Raw genomic sequence first — 19,830 nt, 5'->3', positions numbered from 1 at the left:
TGTTTCTTTGAATGTAGGAGCTGTGGAATGTGGAAGTGGTTCGTGAGTCCACCTTCTGTTTCCCAAAGCTGGTTCCCATGGTTGAAAGTCTGTAAAAATAACGGGACATAAGAAAATGAAGCACAATGTTTTACTAATTGGATTAGGGAGAAATTGGACTTGGAACTGTTGGATTATCAATAGTATTTTGCTAACTACCATGATTCATTGTGAACACGTATGCAAAGGAAATATTTTTGAACGCACTTTTTAACATCTTCCCGCTTGATAGGGGAAGTAATGTTTGTAAATAGAGGCTAATCCTGCATATACTTTTCTATCACAGTAATTCTATATCAAAATGAGACTTTTGAGTCTAGGTAGACGGACAGTTGTGTGTGGAAATATGCTAGTGTAAGTATGTTTAAGCCACAGGTGCCACTTATTTTCTGGGCAGTGATCCAGTAGCTGTCTTGAGAAGTGGGTCTGCATTTTGACAGCCATGCAGATTTGCTGCTGAAAAGATGTGAAGCTCTTGGGGTTTTGCCAGACCCCAAGTTAGTGTTGTTTCATTCTTTGTGTCTTCTATAGGTTAAAAGGGGCTGAAGAGTACATTATTTTTATTTCTTCTAATACCTGAATTTCCTTTCTTTTTATAAAGTTTCATGAGAAATTGTGGGTTTTTTTGTTTTTGTTTTTTAATATATTCTTTTGCTTTGACAAATTTTGATCACTTTGATCTACTCTCCTAAACAGACATTTCAATGTATTTGTGCATAACTGTTTATAATGACTGTCTCTCCAACTTCCATCTCTCTTTAAAGGTTTGAAACTTTAGAGGCTGGCCTGTGTAGGCCCCTTTCTGCCAACAGTTTAACTTGAAATAAGACATGGGATGCTGATGCAGCATGATAGATTAGATAAGTGATGAATGAACACAGAAAGCAAAACAGAAACTTTCTTAGTTACAAGCTTCTCAGGGATGGTTACACCAACTGCTTTTTGTTTCAGAAAAGTCAGAATGCATGTTCATACAAACAATAAAGTTGCTCGAATTTACAACGTTGTTGGTATCATCAGAGGAGCTGTGGAACCAGGTGAGCATAAGGTGCCTGAGGATTTTAATTCCTTATTTATTTGGTGTTTGCTGAACTTGTCATTGGGTTGCAAGAAAAAGTTACTAAATTAGCCAGATAGTATTGGAATCTGAGAAATCTTTAATAGCTTGTCCCATCCCTCCACTACACTGTTCTTAACAGGCATTCTCAAGAGTGTACTCGAATTATAATGCTAGAATGATAGATATAATTCTTTACATGCCTGTCCTTTTACCATGGGATTCTGCTTATATAATTAACATGCTTTGTCTTGCAAATCTTGACAGAATGCAAAGTGCAGAAAACTGGTTATGATTTAGGACCTTAACATCCTATTGTTGGGACTGAGTAACAGGACATGCATAAAAGAATGTTAATTCAAAAAGTGTGTGGAATAGAATCGCTTGCATTGGAAGGAATGGTAAAACCCACCCTGTTCCAACCCCCTTATCTGATGAAGAACGGGATACTGTTCTCCGCCTGGGCTGTGAGAGCACACTGTTGGCTCTATCCGGAATACTTGCTTGTCAGGGCTGCACTCAATCCACTCATCCCCCAGTCTGTATCTGTGCTTGGAATTGCCCTGAACCAGATGTAGGACCTTGCACTTGCCTTATTGAACTTCATGAGATTTACATGGGTCCGTCTCTCCAGCCTGTCCTGTTGTCTCTGGGTGGCATCCCTCCTCTCCATTGTTTCAGCCACATTATGGAGCTTGGTGTCGTTGACTAAGCGGTTGAGGATGCACTAAATCCCACTTCCACATTACTGACAAATATGCTGAATAATAATGATGAAATCAATGGAAACGCAAATGACATAAATGCATTTTTAAGTCAGGATTGATATCGTGTGCTTGTTTGCAGATAGATACGTTATTTTGGGAGGTCATAGAGACTCCTGGGTGTTTGGCGGTATTGATCCAAGTACGGGTGCAGCTGTTCTTCAAGAGGTTGTTCGAAGTTTTGGTAAAATGAAGATGGAAGGTAACTTACTTTTTATGGGCTCAAAGTGGTGCATATTGAGAAGAACAGCTTTGAGAGACAGTGTTGAATACTCCTTAGTAGCAGCTGTTTTGATTTAAGCTTCACCTTTACAGAAAGTTGGGAGTCTGTTCCATTATGAAACATACAGATTCGTTGAAGAGATCCATCTTAGTTGGCTGAATTTATTCCCTCATCTTTCTCGTCAGTGTAATATTACTATTTTAGTTGTATGGAATGGAAATTTTGCATTAAGAAGAAATGTCTTTGCAGTAATCTATTTCTCCAAAGAACTTAGTATGATTATATATATATATATTACTACTATATCAATTAAGTCTATTTTCTTAAAGAGATTCAATTAACTGTGGCAATCTTTCTCTCGACATCCTAAGATGAGCTGGATTTGCAAACTTAATTATGTGACTGCAGGTTGGAGACCCAAGCGAACTATCATTTTTGCCAGTTGGGATGCAGAGGAGTTTGGGTTGCTGGGTTCCACAGAGTGGGCTGAGGTAAATCACATGGTTCATTAGCACTGAAACATTTAACAGATTATTTTGCTGTTAAAATATTATTTATGACGCTGTGTTTATAGAACTTGGATTTTGCTTTTGAAATAGGCACTCTGCCCCTTTTTGTTGTTTTACGGGACATTAGACAAAGAAAACATAACATAAATTACCTTTAAAATTACTTATTGAGTGGAGGGAGTCGGTACTAAAGCCTCAGCTCTCCCGAATTCTAGTGGTAACAAAAGCATAGTGTATATTAACCTTTTATTTATGATTTCTTTCTCTATGTATGTGGGCATGTTTAGATGCTATCAAGAGAAAAAAGAACAATTGTTTTAAGTATGAGGTGCATGAAAGCATGATTCTTAAAAGATCTATTTCTCTTGAGCAAGTAATGAATAGATTAGTGCTTTGTATTCTTGTTCTCATATTACTTCTGCTGCTCTGTAATGTTGTTTGCTTAATAATGTAATAGCCAGTAATCTATCATCCACTATTTCATGCCATGGCAGCTGTAGTAGATTAGAAGCTTCTAAGCACCACTCATATCTGAACCTCGATGTTTTTCTGTTATTGTTTTCCTGCTTTGTCTCAGTGGTGTGCATTCCTCCTCTTTGACACCAAAATTAGATTTCAGTTTCTCTGGAGACGTTCCTCACAGCTTACATTCATTTTCCTGCAGCTGCCAGATCTGCCATCTACTAAATCTTGGGGAAAATTAACCCATTGTATGTACTGTCTTCTCTGTAACAAAGACTCTGCAAGCGTGGCAACATCCCTTTGTTACATAAAGACATCTTGAAGGAATTTATGCTGCAGATATGCTTTTCTACATACGCGTGGCCCCGTGTATGCACATACAAGATTGCTTTCTTCCTTTGTATTCTCCTGCAGAATCTTCTCTAGTGTTTGTTGTAAAGATAGTGAGCGCATCATGGAGTTATCAATCATCCAGCTAATTTGTAGTTCACATGTTTAAAAAATAATTAGTTGTTTATAAATTGAATGAATCAAGTATCAATTACTGACCTCATTAGAATATCCATTACAAAGCCAGGATTGAGTAACATACCACTTCCTGATTAGAATATCAATTCCAAAAATAATTACTGGTTTGCAAAAAAATTAAGCATGTGTGTGTAAATATTTATCATGAAAGCGATGCTTAGTTGACTCAAAACAGCTTTGATTCATCTTTTTTTGTAATAAGTGAGTGTGGAAATTACAGCAATACTCACTTTATCATTGTTAAAATTCAGTTAAATACTGGAACGTGATATCAGTAGCTGAACTGGTGAGGCCACATTTAGGATACCATGTCCAATTCTGTGCTCCCCAGTTCAAAAAGGACAGGGGTCTCCCAGTGGAGGTCCACAAAGATGATAGGGAGCCTGGAGCATCTCCTGCATGAGGAAAGGCTGAGTAACCTGGGTCTGTTCAGCCTGAGGAGAAGAAAATTGAGGAGGTGTTTGTAAATGTTTGTATGTTTGTAAATATCTAAAGGGAGGTGGAAGGCAGATTGAATGATGCCAGGCTCTACTCGGTGATGCGTAGTGATAGGGCAAGGAGCAGTGGCCTGAAACTTCAACACAGAAAGTTCCATAGAAACATGTTTCTTTATGTTAAGGATGATGGAGCTCAGGAAAGAGGTTGCCCAGAGAAGATTTTTAGTCTCCTTCTGTAGAGATATTCAAAGCCCATCTGGACTCTCTCCAGTATGTCCATATCTCTTGTACTGGGGGGCCCAGAACTGGACAGTGAACTCCAGTTGTGGGCTCACAAGCATTGAATAGATGAAATATCACCTCTTTCGGCCTGCTGGTGGCCTCATGCAGACAGGAGCATTGTCAGACTTCTTAGCATCAAGTGCATTCTGCTGTCTCATGTTCAGTGGGCTCTCAGGACCATTTATGCAGAACTGCTTTCCAGCTGGGTGTTCCCAGTCTGTGCTGGTGCCTGGGGCTGTCCTTGCCCAGGTTCAGGACACTACACTTCTCACTGAACTCCATGAGGTTCCTGTTAGTCCCTCTCCATCCTGTCCAGGTCCCTCTGGTTGGCTGCACAGCCCTCTGGTGAGTCATCCACTCCCTGCAGCTTCATATCATTTGCATCAACTTTCCTGTCCCTTCTTGCAGCAGGCAGCACCCACATTTTGTGGGTGGTTTCCAGGAAAAAAAATGAGTCCCAGAAGAGTGAATGTTATATGCTCAAATCATTGACCCATCCTCAAACATTACTATGTAAAGTGCATACATACATACATTGTGCTACTTATTCTGACTTATTTTTTAAAGGCAGTGTGGCTAAAAAACAAAAACAAAACAAAAAGGCTGGTACATTTATTATGCTCTCGAGTAAATGTCACTAAAGGAAAATAATAATTACACTTTTACAACCTCAGGAAAATGCCAGAGTCCTCCAGGAACGGGCAGTGGCGTACATCAATACAGACTCTTCTATAGAAGGTGTGTCTTCCTTTTAAACTCACTTTACTTTATGGATGTCAGTTTCAGTAGTTCACTGTGTGTTATTATTGCATCCAGAGCTAGCAAACATCAATTATATTATCTTAATTGCTTAGGAGTTATTATACAATTACAGTTAGCATGTACAGACTGTATGTGCAGCTCCAGCTCCTTTACCTATGGAAGTGTAGCATCTTGGGACACTTATTTACAGTCACAAGACAATTAGTGTCAAAACCTCGTGCTTATGTTTGTAGGTGTGGGGAATCATTTTGTTGCTTTGGGATGGGGCGCACACCTTTGTGCAGAGCTGTGAAGAGGGAGGCTGTGCAGAGTTCCTTGCAGAGTATGCCAGGGCTGTCATAGAAAAATGAGATCTCTGGAGTGATTCACAAAAAAAGTGATCCACTGTTATTTAATTTACTGTGTCCTTCAGATTCTCAGAAGAATCCGGCATAGAGGAATGCTGCTTAGAAACTAGATGTGGGAAGTTAGAGCAAGCACAATGACCTAAATCAGTATAGCGAGAACTATATCTCTAAATTGTTCTGAGCTTAATTATAGGATTTCATTTGCTGTTTTCTGTGCTGAAATCATCATAGAATAAAATGATTGTTCGAGTTGGAAAGGACCCTTAAAGGCCATCCAGTCCAACTGCCCTGCAATGAACAGAGACACCCACAGCTCCATCAGTTGCTCTGAGCCTCACCCAGCCTCACCTTGAGTGTCTCCAGGGATGGGGCATCCACCACCATTGTGGGCAGCCTGTGCCAGTGCCGCACCAACCTCACTGTAAAAACCTTCTTCCTAATACCCGGTTTAAATCACCCCTCGTTTTGTTTGAAACCATTTCCCCTTGTTCTATCACAGCAGACCCTGACAAAGAGTGTCCTCATTCTTACAGCCCCCCTTTAGGTACTGAAAGGCCTCTCTCAGGTCTCCCCAGAGCCTTCTCTCCAGGCCGAACAGCCCCAACCAGAGCCCCCTGAATCTGTTCAGTGCCGTATTCTCAGTTCTTTTGGGCATCGCTTTTCCCATGTTAAACCCAACCATTTTGCGCTTACTCTGTGTGACTAAAATGGATATCAATAGACACATTTAACAACTCTTTTCACTCCTGTCAGATGAAAATTCTGTCTGTCACAAAAGGACTGGAAAAAAAGAAAAGCCAAACCCAGTTTCTAAATACTGTGTTGGAGGTTGGGTGTAAGGACAGTAGAGCTGTTCCTTCAATTATACAGCGTGCATGCTGTGGAAAAAGTGGAGCAGAAGTTCACACTTAGATCTCGTGGATGAAATAATAACTTTACAACTGCTTCATATTCTCAGCATGGATTGTAACACGTTCATTTTTTTCAGCTGATCAGCAGCCAACACGCTGCTGCATTAACTATTTGCTTCCAAATCCTTGTTACTCAAACACATCTCTTGCTTTGTGCATCGAAGAAAGTGTGGAAGTAAAACCAGTGGGAAAGATATGTAATAAGGCAAAAAAAGCACCATTATCAGTGGGCTGTTTTAAGTATTTGGGCATCTTTCACTTTCCTGGATGACCCCAGGTCTAAAGCAATGACACCATCTAATAACAGTGTTTTCTGAGGTTTCATTATGTCAAAACCCTCTCACCCTTCTAGTTGTCCACATCTGAGAGGAACAGATGTTTGCCCAGCTGCTCTTGGGCGGCTACAGAAAAGACTGCTTTGCAGTCCTGCCTTCCTCAGCAGTGAGGCTCTTGCTGCTATGACTGACAGCTTCCCTATGAGACACTAACGGACTTAGCACTACCTGCTGTTTAATGTAAGCTTTGGGGAGCACACAAGTGACGGGGCCAATGAGTGACAAGTAGCTGATGAAGGATAGTTGCACGTATTCTAGAACTATGGGGAAGCCTCATTACATTACTTTGCATGTTCAGTAAACAGTGCATTATTGTTGTGTAGAAACAGAAGCTTACAAAGTGTGACCAAATAAACAGTCTGTTTCTGTATCTGTTCTGAGGAAAGATCTAAATTCTCTGCCTTGGAGTCGAGGAGTTTGTCTAAGAAAGCACTGCAGGGATTAATCCATTAGGAAGATTATGGCAATGGTATGTGGAGAGAAGATTTCCATGTCTGTGCTTCATTTTCAGGCAACTACACGTTGCGAGTTGACTGCACCCCTCTTCTCTACAAACTGATACACAACCTAACAAAAGAGGTACTGAATCAGAGTGTTTGTTGTTCTTGATTTTCTAAGGATGTGCAGATTTACTGGACAAGATGAGACTACTGAGTAACATTGCTTTTGTCTTATAGCAGTGCTGAATGAATCTTGATCCTACTAAGATGAGTGGCAAAACATTCTCTCAGTGGTACACGGTCCAGGCTCACAGTTCCTTAGTACTCACAGCAAGGTTAAAATGTATCCCTGACATAACTGGAATATTATTTGCAATATATAGTGAAATAACTGTATGTATAGATAACTGTATATATATATATGTATGTACAAAACTTGGAATATAGATAATTGAATAAATAAATAAGAAAACACGTAAGCAAGATCAATTCTTGTAAGCATGCAAGGAAATAAACTGCATTTCACATTCAAATGCAATCTATTAAAATCTAAAACCTATTTCTTTTCACGTTGGCTCGATACCAGTTTTTCTCAGATGCCCTTGAATCACCTCCAGATCTCACTGAGCTTCTGAGACACTATAATAAATATCAGAGTACTGAATGGGCTGTGTAGTGGGCCAGATGTTTGGATTTGCTTTACTACAAGTGGTCAGATCATGTCTCCTTTGTTTTTTTAACTCTCAGCACACATTATCACAAGGCTGAAAGATTTACTTTCTCTCTCTGAAGAATCTCATCTACAATGCATTTTCTCCATATGCTCTTTTTTTCTTTTCAGTTTCATGCCACAGTTTTCTAGAGAGTAATTTTTGCTTTTCTTCTTGTGTGACTGCCTCTCATCAGCCTGGAAGATAAAATCCTGGTTCAGTTTTTAAAGTGCTTCAATTTTGTAGTTTTCAATTCCAGACCATCTCTAATTTATTTACCAATGTTGATGTGTCCCAAGTGGCCTCCAGTGACTGTATATCTCTCGTGAATCCTTTCTTTCACACTCCTTTGACCTTCACTGTAAGATCATTAATAGACGTTTTGGGGATTTCCCGAAGGAAAATGATGTTTTTATGGACTGTTGAAGAGAAATCAGAGATACCAAGGGCAATGTGTTGAAAAATCACTTCTAACTAGGCCACCATTTCTGGTAGTATAGAAACATATGTTCAGGTGACTGATATCACTGTAGAGCCCTGATACGTCTTTTCCTTGCCTCACCTATTCTGGTATCACAGAATCTAGAGAGAATCACTAGAGGGAATGGCTTTAAGCTGTGCCAGGGAGATTTAGGTTGGACATAAGGAAATACTACTTCTCTGAAAGAATGGTCAGGCACTGGAATGGGCTGCCCAGGGAGGTGGTGGAGTTACCGACCATGGGAGTGTTCAAGGAACGACTGGATGTTGTGTTGAGGGACATGGTTTAGTGGGAGCTATTGGTAATAGGTGGACAGTTGGACTGGATGATCTTTTAGGTCTTTTCCAACCTTGGTGATTCTGTGATTCTGTGAATAAAATTTATATAAGGATTCAAACATCTTTATTGTCCCGGGATCTGATTCCAGACGTAAATCTTAAGTTAGAGTGAACAGTACATCTTACAAGGTTCTTAGCATTGTATGAAAATGCTGGCCAATGGTTTTGTTATGACCAGAACTGTTAGAATAGCATCTCCGCCAGAGCATGAAGCACTTTCACTTGCCTGTGTCAAGAGTTCAGCTTGCTCCTGTTACGCCACTTCCAATTTATCATTAGAATTTTGCTGAAATGCCCTGAGAATGACAGTAGTCAAGTGACTGCTTCACAAAGTTGCTCTTTTTTCTACTAACTGTTGCCATAATTTTAGAGGTCAGAGCTCCTATCGTTGTCCACTCGGAGTCTGTGTATTTTTCAATGCTGTATTAAGGCTCAACAGTGTTATGCACCTAGCCATGCACATTTATGCTTTACATTAATAATAATAATAACAACAATAATAATAAAAATAAAAATAATAATAAAAGTAAAAAAAAAATAATTAAATTAAAAAAGAGAAAAATCCCAATCTTGGGCACATTGTAAGCAATTTTACATTTGGACAATGGTAACTTTAGCCATAGCTGTCACAGACAAATAAGCATAGCTGGAGACAAGGACCAGGATTTTGATTTATGTAGAACTCTTCCATAGTTCTTCTAGCAACTTTGGACAGGCAATTTCCTAGCTTCATAATTTTCGGAGAAGAGAATGCTCTGGGGAGACCTCTTTGTGGCCTTGCAGTACTTGAAGGGAGTGTATAAACAGGACTGGGAATGGCTGATTAAACTGAGACAGGGGAGGTTTACATTAGATATGAGGAGGAAGTTTTTCACACAGAGGGTGGTGACACACTGGAACAGGTTGCCCAAGGAGTCTGTGGATGTCCTATTCCTGCAGGCATTCAAGGCCAGGCTGGATGTGGCTCTGGGCAGCCTGGTCTGGTGGTTGGTGACCCTGCACATAGCAGGGGGTTGGAACTGGATGATCATTGTGGTCCTTTTCAACCCAGGCCATTCTATGATTCTGTGAAACCCCAGATGTGTTTAGTTTTGTGTCTTTCAGCTTTTGTCTTGCTCTACCCTCTGCCTGTGGTTGGCTCCAGGTGCCTGTGAGATGCTATTTAGTTGTATATAGCAGTAAGTAGGGTATGTGTACCTCCTTACACACAGCAGTGCTGTTGGTTAAGGTCTCTTGATACCAGCTTGACTTTGAGGTACTCCCAATGAGATTATAATCTGTTTTTCTCCAGATTTCAAGCCCTGATGAAGGTTATGAAAATAAATCTCTTTATGAGAGTTGGCTTGAGAAAGACCCCGCACCTGAAAATAACAGTTATCCCAGGTAAGTAATTACTCTGTTTTCCCTTTCCCAATATTTTCATTGTATCATAGTATGGCTCCTCTCTCAAATTCTTCAGGATGTGTTGTTGACAGCGCTGCAAAAATCTTTTAGTATTTGAAGTCTCTTAATGATATCTAAAATAGAATAAAATGTCTTGACTTCCTTTTGTGGATGATTGTGACTTCTACGTCCGCTGCAAGAGAAAACCTCACACTCTTCAAAAGTCTGTTTTGAACAGAAAAAATACTTGGAAAGCCAACATGGAAGTGCAGGCTGGGGAAAAAAGTCGAAGTATAATTTAGTTACTCTTCTGTATGAGGTAATATCAAGACTATTATGCTAAACAAGTGCTTTGTGGAAAGAATCTGCCTTGGGCAGTAATTGAAAAGCTCTCGTGATAATTATTATTTGTTTATACAATGGATGTAGATGTTATACATTAAAAATCTATATTTGAAGGTATTAAAACCTCAGCACATTGTTTAAGCGCGTGACTGCTAAGGTTAAATCTTACATTCTCATTAGGCAAATAGAACTGCCCCCTGTATCATTTGACCCAGTGTTCTGCATGGATGACCCTATCAACTTTCGAGCCTTGGTAATGTTCTTCTAGACACATTAAGCTCACACAAGATTTCTTCCTTTTGAAAATCCTATTAGATCTAATCTCTCTTAGCTGATGCTGATCTTTTTTCTTTCAGAAATACATGCTAACAGAAGAAGCTGGGTTATTTATTTTTAACAGGAAATGCCAACTACTCACCTATCCTCCTGGCCAGACACTTAACCCTAAAAGTTAATATCAAATCAATATTCAAAAATACTTAGAATACAACATCTTTACTACTGTTATTTTGCTTTTCCTCTGTCTTGCCACACCTACCCAGCAGATGGCAATATTTACTTGTAAGTAACAAATGCTAATCTGTCTTGTGCTGTGGAAATTATTTGCTGGTCTTTGTACTGTGGGATGCGCTAAGTATGAAGCACATCTGTCTTTACATATATTGCCTCTCTATTCCTTTTAATTTGGGAATAGGCATTTAATATCTTATGACTGCAGATCTGATGCAAAGCTACAGTTCTTGTGCGTGCCACGTTCATTTTTTTCCTAATGTGGTCACAATCAGGGATGCTACCTTTAAAAGATCCTTGTAGTAATACTGGATACTGGATTAGTGTGCTGGAATAAAATCAGTTAGGGTAATTAAGCTTGCTGCTCATCTACTCTCTGAACTGACTGGCGTCCCTGGTGTGCCCTTCAGAAGCCTTGACCTCCATTTCTCTGTAAATCTGCATTTTGCATTCATTACCACCATCTTATAAAATAAACACTGCCTCTCTGGCACGTTCTGTTTCCTACATGCAGAATAAACAAACTGGGATCAGGCAGTGATTTTGAAGCTTACTTCCAGCGACTGGGAATTGCATCTGGCAGAGTCCGCTACACCAAGAACAGGGTGAGCCAACAGAAGGGTTCTCTGAGGGGTTCAGTGGTGATGAACTGTCATCCTTTAAAAGCATTTATTCATAGTTCATAATAATATTAATAATAATAAAAGCTTCGATGAATTTTTGGCTCGTTTTTGACTCATCAGTACTATTTTAGAATTTAACAAGGAACCTAATGGCGTGGAGAATAAAACGTTACAGTAATGCGTACATTTTATGGGCTATCAAGTTCTCAGGAGTGTATTTATAGTATCTGATTGGGAGGGTGGATTTCATTCCGCTGTACTATTAGCAGTGCCCTTAATATATACATCCCCATGGAGTTTGTTCAGGAAATATTATTCAGAGGGGCCATGGCTGAGGATTTCTGTGATCCCAGACTTCCGACTGATTTCCAAATCATTCAAGGCCACGTCTGTCCAAGGGAACTGAAGTCAGGTCTGTGTAGGTGGACAGAAGGAAAACTGCCCCCTTTTTCTTGTGTGACAGTCATGGATTTGGGTTCCTTTATTTTCTGAAGATAAGCACACAGAAAGAAGGGGAGTAAATTGTGTTTTGTAAGAAGTAGCTTTTTTGATTTGGAAGCTGTGCAGAACATCATGGCGGCAGTACAACCTTAACTGCAGTTACTGACAAATTTACTTGCTCTTTTTTTTCATTTCAGAAAACAGATAAATACAGCAATTATCCTGTTTATCACACTGTGTATGAGACCTTTGAGTTAGTGGAAAAATTTTATGACCCCACCTTCAAGAAGCAGCTAGCAATTGCCAAGCTGCGAGGCAAACTGGTTTATGAACTTGCAGATTCCCAGGTCATTCCATTCGACTGTAGAGACTATGGAGAGGCCTTAAAAGGATACAGCAACAGAATCTATAAATTGGCCAAGAAACATGAAGAACAGCTGAAAACATACAGAGTGTCATTTGGTGAGTAACAGCCAAAGCAGAATTAGTTGAGTGGGCCAACTGGAGTTATGCAGAGACATGATGTGTCTGTTCTCCCTCTGAAACTCAGTTCCTTTTCTGTTTCCAACCTGCTATCGTGTTAAGATCCTCTAAAAAAAGATCTTTCTGAACCTAACTGGGATTAACACAGTATTGTTTAGAGATGAGTGAGTTATAATAATGTTCATTTATATTATTAGGTGTGTTATCACAGTACTGATGAGCAGCCATAAACAAGAATCAAAGGCAGAACAAAGAGATGGTATCACCCTGGTTCTCACCCATGCCCAGATTATTTTCCTTAGAAAAAAAGAAGACGGATTAAATATTGGTGGCAGCTGCCTATAATTTGCAAGACACAAGTCAAAGGCTTAACGTGACCTTGGGAAACCTGCTTCCCCTCTAAATCAATGCCTGGGTGCCACTTTTAGTCAACAGAACCCTTTAATTTCTGCATAAGTGCATTTACTGAGTGTGTGAGCTCATTGTAATGAGGCACGTAACAGAATGGGAGACGCAGAGTGATCTGATCACAAGCTTGGATAGAATCATAGAATGGCCTGGGTTGAAAAGGACCACAATGATCATCCAGTTTCAACCCCCTGCTATGTGCAGGGTCACCAACCACCAGGCCAAGTTGACCAGAGCCACATCCAGCCTGGCCTTGAATGCCTCCACGGATGGGGCATCTACAACCTCTCTGGATTGTCTCCACAGTCATTCTCCTTTCTCTCCCTTTCTCTTCTTTCTTTCTCCTTGCCTATTTCACCCCTTGTGTTCCTGTACCAAAGAGGACTTCTGGAAGTCCCTAACCCATTTGGTATCTGATGGACTCATAGGTTAGAAGACATGAGTTAGCTTTAATACAATACTCTTTTGGGTTGTCTGGAAGGGCAGAGGTTGTCTAGTCGCCTAGGTGGAAAACTCCTGACCATTTTGGAGTGATGTTTTTTGCCATGGGGCCACAAAGGAAACCCTTTGTCATGGGTTGCCTGGGCTGAGTTCACCTAACAGGAAGATTTAAGTCAATGAACTGCAGTGTATCTTATAAGGAAACATCAAGACTGGACTTTCTTTTTTCCAGTATTGGAATATCTCTTAAAATTTCTATTACATCTTTTATTCTTGTTGTTTGTGTTTCTTTCTCATTTCACATGCCCAAATTAACTTCCAAATGATGCATATTTGTTCCTATGTCAGCTAGGCTATAGAAGTCTTTTTTCTCCGTAACACTGAACTGTCTCCTTAAGAACTTTGCAGATGGGGCACTCTGACAAGGAATGTTTTCCAACCTTTTCATTCTTTTTCATTATTTTCATGTATCTCCTCTGATGCCTGATCAGTTTTAAAACATTTCTCAGATAAACCTATGATTCTCATTTTATGTCTATTCAGTGACACCAGAGTGAATTACAATAAAGATGTAGTCTTTACAATATTATGAAAATCAAAATTCATTTCACCAAACATTTCTATAGAGCTGCTCACTGACATCCCCCAATGTCAGAAAGCTGTTAATTAAAGCTGAATAAATCACATAATTGTCCTTCAAAACAGTTGATGAAGTTTTTAATTTGCCTTTGTGCAACCATTTCAGCTGTTCCTCTGCAACACTGAACGCTGGAAGCCTTTTCTTCATGAAATATTTACTTGTAATAATGAGCTATTGGAAATAAGGCCTGCAGGGGTGGGGGGGTGGGAGAGGTGGACGAAAAGAAGAAAAGTGATAATATTTCTTAAAATAACCAAAAATTGGCATCACAGAGTAGCTCATGAACATGAGCACAAATTCTCTTATATATTTTCAGATGACCTTTCCCTTTTTTTCTTAAATCCCTTCCTACTGCTTCTGAAATACAATCTGCTGCCTCAACACAGCCATGATGTCAGTGGGACAGAGCTCTGTCCTCTGGCAAGCTGATAACTATCGCCCCAGGGAAGTGCAGTCGTGGACAAGTGCAAATCCTCCCCAGCAAGGTGACTCTGTGCCACAGTCCATAAACTGGCTGCAGGGGCAAAATCTGTGCTTCTACTTATGTAAACTAAGGAGAAATATTAATGCAAGAATAATTGTGGGCTGGTGATGAATAAATGAGTTTGCTGGAAATAGAAACTGCAGAACAGGTTTCAATAGCAGTCCTGGGAAAAGAAAGCCTATGCACTTTCTATAGTAGTGTGATGAATTTATGAGCATAGATGGGCTGGAGTTGCCCACAAGGGGCTGGATTTAGGTGCTGACCTCATCCATGTTCCTGTACTCAACACTTGTGAGGCTACACCTCAAGTACTGCATTCAGTTTTGGGCCCCTCACTACAAGAAAGACATCGAGGCCCTGAAATGCGTCCAGAGAAGGGTAACGAAACTGGTGAGGGGTCTGGAGCACAAGTCTTATGAGGAGCAGCTCAGGGAGCTGGGATTGTTTAGCCTGGAGCAGAGGAGGCTCAGGGGAGACCTCATTGCACTCTACAACTTCCTGAAGGGAGGTTGTGATGAGGAGGGGCTTGGCCTCTTCTCCCAGGCACCAAACAGGACCTGAGGAAATGGCCACAAGTTGTATCAGATGAGGTTTAGACTGGACATAAGGAAAAGCTTTTTCTCTCAGCGAGTGGTCAGGCACTGGAATGGCTGCCCAGGGAGGTGGTGGAGTCGCCGTTCCTGGCAGTGTTCAAGAGGTGTCTGAATAAGGAGCTCCAAGATCTGGTTTAGTGGTTTGCTGTAGCTATGGTAATGGGAGGATGATTGGACTGGACGATGTTATTGGTCCTTTCCCACCTGATTCTATGGTTCTATCATATTCTTGATTATCTAAAGATTTCTGAAACTTCTGTAGGCAAAATGTGCAAGTTGTGAAACTTCCTTCTGCGTAGTGAGTTTTGGTGAGGCCATTTCTGCTCCCAGCATTCACCTTGCTCTACAGAAATGGGCTGCAGAAATTGCTTCTTTTCCCCAGGTCTGTATTAAACAGCCCCTTCCATGGGGAAATCATTGCTGCTGATATTGAGGAGGTCTGCTGCTTCTGTGGCTCAGCTGTGGCATGAGGTTGAATGGGCTGCCAAGGGGCAGAACTGGAGAAAGCAGCCAAGTGTGCAGCATGGCCGAGGTCTTTCTTCCTGCTGGAAGCTCTTCCAAGCCTGCACTGAGGAAAGTAATAAATTCTGGGAGAGACAGGAAAACTGATGCAAGCAGCACAACCAAACACATGTAGTTGTGCTCCCCCTGGGCAACTAAAAGGTGTACTGGGCTCTGCGATCATCTGAAGTTGTTTAAATCCTTCCCATTCCAGATCCTCTTTTTTCCGCCGTGGGGAACTTCTCAGAGGCTGCAGCTGAATTTCACAGGAGGCTTGAGCAAGTGGACAGGAAGGAGTAAGTCATAAGGACATATGTATCTATCTCCATTTTGGTAAAATCTCGTCTCTGGATTTTCCCTTCTTTGTCCCGGGGTATTCCTGAAGCCCTCCATCAGATTTTGGTAGGAGAAAGTTACAAATGCAGACCAGCTGAACTTGCTGTCAGTTTTGGATTTGCTTCTAGTGCAGCCTGTGTTTCTTTCTCTCCTTGGGGTGATATTTATCTTGCTCAGTTTTTATCCACCTTAAAGATATAATTACTTGTCTTGATTCCCTTTATATTTCATGGAGCAAAATTAGTATTTTGAAGGGCAGTTAATCACATCTGCTTAGGGCAGCGAGGGCACTGACTGCACAGGGAGTCTGTCTGATTAGTATGGACCAGAGCCCCTGAACTCTGAGACAGGCAATATCTGCCAGGATTAATTCTGCTTTCAGTGATGAATGGTATCAGCTGTAGAGCTTATAAATATCAGCTTGTCATTACAATTATTGTAATAAATGGAAAAGAAGATAGCAGTGGAAGTTAAAGTTGGACTGAGCTCTGTGTTTAGACACCTATGCTTGAATGCTGTAGGTGACACAAATATTTATACTTTTAGCATACCTAAAGGAGAGAGTGATGCTTGAGAGTATATAAGACATTCATGTGGTGCTTGAAAAACTAGGGGGCAGCCCTACGGCTTTAAGTTGCAACAGAGGTTCAGGCTGGATATTAGGAAACACTTCTGCTCAGAAAGAATGTTGAGGCATTGGCACGGGCTGCCAGGGAAGTGGTGGAGTCACCGTCCCTGGAGGTGCTCAAGAAATGTGGAGATGTGGCACTGAGGGATGGTTGGTTGGCATGGTGGGGGTGGGCTGATGTTTGGGTGGGACCTTAGAGGTCTTTTCCAATTGTAATGATTCTATGGGACTCACATGTCCTATCACTATTGGGAAAACCTGGCCTTCTATCCAAAGAAGAGGAGCGGTATTTGACTGAAAAGGAGCAGTTGTCTCCTCGCCATGTGAAATGCATCTTCTTTCCATTCTCTGCAGCCCAGTTGCAGTGCGAATCATGAACGATCAGCTGATGTTTATAGAAAGAGCTTTCATTGATCCTCTTGGCTTACCAGGAAGGAAGTTTTACAGGTGAGGCAACAACTTGTCCAAGTTCCTTAACTGCCTAAGTTTAGTCCTCTGACTCTTAAGATTTTAGCTGTCCAAGCTGATTTTAGCTATCCACTCTAATAATCCAGCCAGTTTATCTCCTGTGTAGGCTGTATGTACGCATTATAGCTCAAAAGCTACCATTTTGGGTATAATTCATAGAGACTTTGTTGATAACCTGCAAGGAGAATTCCTTGTCTGCACCACCCTATCTATCTTCCCAGTTCTGGCACACTCTATTAGCCAGGATACTCTGTGAAGTTTTTATATAGATAAAGGCCCATGAGCTATTCTGCCAGGTCCCATCCATCTGATCTTCAGCTGTTTGCCATTGTCTTTAATCCTTAACTGGCTGCTATTGAAGTAAAAGCCTGCACGTCTGGAGGATGGCAGTGCTCAATTCACCACCATAATCTCTGTAGAAGTCCACTGCATTTCTTAGTTCCACTTGCCAGAAGCTGGCTTCCAGTGTCAGGTATGCAACTGCCTTGCCTTGCTCACAATATCCCCCTTTTCCCAAGGGCTGGATACATCTGATGGCTGGATGCACCTGACTCACTGGCTGATGGCTTTCGCACTAAGCCAGAAGTCCCTTTAGGCAGAGCAACTTCCATCCTCCAAGGATAAAGCGTTGTTCATTCTTTCGTAACATTGAAATGGTTGTTCTCCTCACTTGTTCTTGGGAACATTGCTTTAGTGTTCATTTCAAGTTGGGGGGCATCCTTCGCATACTACACATACACTTTATTGCCTTTCATGAACAAAATAAATTTAAAGGTAGGACTGAAACCACTCATTATACAAAATAATGTAAATGCTCGTAATAATCATGATTCTTTTTACTTAGTGTACCTACCCTTTTTTCCCCCCCACAGACACATCATCTTCGCTCCAAGCAACCACAACAAGTATGCTGGAGAGTCCTTTCCAGGTATCTATGATGCCATGTTTGATATTGAAAGCAAAACAGACCTTCACGGAGCCTGGGAAGAAGTCAAGAGGCAGATTTCCATTGCAGCCTTCACTGTGCAGGCAGCTGCAGAGACACTGAAAGAAGTAGCATAGGATGATGGCTTCAAAAAACGCACTGTACTGCGGCTACTGCAGTGACCCATCCTCAGCTAACTGCACTCTGTGTATGAGATCCCAGCCTTCAAAAGCATTTTCTTGGAGGTTTACAGAGACTGGTGAACAGTGAGGATCCATCGCTCTGGCAGTGACTGTGTACCTCCATCCTGTAGATGGAAAACAGAGATTGTGGGATAACTGAGAACTGACCTCTCTGCTCCTGTTGATGCTCTCACCAGTCCCAAACCAGTTACATCTTTGGCTCTTTTTCTTTCTTTTTTTTCCTGGAAGAGCTCTCTCACACAGTGATGTCTCCTTCCAGTTGAAGGGGGTGGATGGCAGCATTGCCACTATTGGTGCAGGGCTGGAGTGTATGGAGTAATGCTGTCTTTTGATAAGATCTGAGAGTTTCCCATCAGAGAATCCTTAGAATTGGAAGGGACCTTTAATGGTCATCTAGTCCAACCCCCCTGCAATAAACAAGGTCATCTACAGCTAGATCAGGTGCTCAGGACCTAGTCCAGCCTCCCTTTGCAAATCTCCAGGGATGGGGCATCAACCACATCTCTGGGCAACCTGTTCCAGTGCTTCACCACCCTCACTATAAAATACTTTTTATATCTAACCTAAATCTACCCTCTTTAAGCTAGAAGCCATTTCTCCTTGCTCTATCACTACAAACCCGGCTGAAGAGTCTGTCCCTTTCCTTCCCGTAGATCCCCTTAAGATGTTCGAAGTCTGAACTGTTCAAAACTGTTTAATCTGCAAATAAATAAATAAATCATTTAAGAAGTTTCATTTGCCTCTAAATGAACCTCTCATTAAATCTCATTCCTGTTTGTGAGGGAGCTGATAATAAAAACTGATAACAACCTTTTTTTTTTTTTCTCTGCTTGTATAAAGTAGGATACAGCTTTTCTCACAACCATAAATTGGTGCAGGGAATGAAATGCTTCCTGTTTTATGGGGAGTAGAACAGATGTGGTGCTAAAACAGAACTGCAAGCAGGGCAGCAGACACAACCACTACCAGGCTTCAGCAAGAGGTTCTCAACTGTTCTCAACTGTTCTCAACCCAAACACCTTGAATTCAGATACGGGAGCCAGAAATTACAGTTGTTTAGTCCCTCAGGGGATTGGTTTCGGGGGACTGTGCTACCAAGAAGAATGGAGACTGATCCATGACCTCGCTGGTCACTGTTCCCTTTTCTCGAGTAGCTCTTCCTCCCTCATGGATGTATGTTGATAATTACGTATGAATGAATGAGTCATTATGACCTGCTACATCCTGAAAACTCCGTGGAGCTTAGGACTCTTTCCCTTCCTCTATTATATTATAGAGGGATGGCGATACCCAAACACCGATTTATAGATGGCTTATGCTCACAGACTTCCAGGATAACTTCCAAAAGCACCTTGCAGATCTTAAGCTTAATGAAGACAGAAGCTGATGTGGTACCTTTGAGGGTGAAGCATTTGGGGTTGAGACCATTGCTTCTCTCAACACCTGTAACCCTTTGGTTTAGCAACCCTTCCCAGCACAGTCATGCCTCAAGAGACTGAGGGTTTTGTGCGGGAATGAGACTGAGGTTTCCCCATCCCACTTTTGCACCAACCCAATTTATATAATTCAGTCCTTCTATAGACAACCTGTAATGTCTTGGCATGTTTTTAAGTGCCAACTGTGTGAGCTGCCCATGATTTTGATGCAGAAGAGGATCAAACCCCTCTGGCAGATTAAAGATACCCGCTTTTGTGCCTTTGCTTTGCTTTAGGAATCTGATCATGACGTTACTGGGAAAATAACCTCTATCTATACTCTGAAACAGGATACAAGGAAGCAGACTGGAATCTCTT

The 19,830-nt window shown here is 41.2% G+C and overlaps 1 protein-coding gene across 4 annotated transcripts in view; it reads left to right on the top strand.

Moving 5' to 3' along the window:
* LOC107308460 (N-acetylated-alpha-linked acidic dipeptidase 2-like) overlaps window positions 1–18,784 on the top strand; it is a 33,886-nt gene extending 15,102 nt beyond the window's left edge. For 3 of the 4 annotated variants that reach the window (XM_015852363.2, XM_015852364.2, XM_015852368.2), the window contains 11 exons: window positions 991–1,076; window positions 1,943–2,062; window positions 2,492–2,574; window positions 4,976–5,039; window positions 7,168–7,235; window positions 9,917–10,008; window positions 11,378–11,468; window positions 12,125–12,389; window positions 15,692–15,773; window positions 16,796–16,888; window positions 17,782–18,784. In XM_015852363.2, coding sequence (XP_015707849.1) covers window positions 991–1,076; window positions 1,943–2,062; window positions 2,492–2,574; window positions 4,976–5,039; window positions 7,168–7,235; window positions 9,917–10,008; window positions 11,378–11,468; window positions 12,125–12,389; window positions 15,692–15,773; window positions 16,796–16,888; window positions 17,782–17,971 — 1,234 coding nt within the window. In that variant the 3' untranslated portion in view covers window positions 17,972–18,784. Of the gene's footprint in view, window positions 1–990; window positions 1,077–1,942; window positions 2,063–2,491; window positions 2,575–4,975; window positions 5,040–7,167; window positions 7,236–9,916; window positions 10,009–11,377; window positions 11,469–12,124; window positions 12,390–12,607; window positions 13,003–15,691; window positions 15,774–16,795; window positions 16,889–17,781 lie in introns of those variants that run through there. The other variant, XM_015852365.2, reaches the window with a different exon arrangement.
* Window positions 18,785–19,830: the final 1,046 nt, after the last annotated feature.

This window comes from Coturnix japonica, chromosome 1 (assembly GCF_001577835.2).
Source record: "Coturnix japonica isolate 7356 chromosome 1, Coturnix japonica 2.1, whole genome shotgun sequence".
Taxonomy (NCBI): domain Eukaryota; kingdom Metazoa; phylum Chordata; class Aves; order Galliformes; family Phasianidae; genus Coturnix; species Coturnix japonica.
Note: the sequence above shows the minus strand (reverse complement) of the source record. Positions and strands in the feature narration are given on the sequence as shown.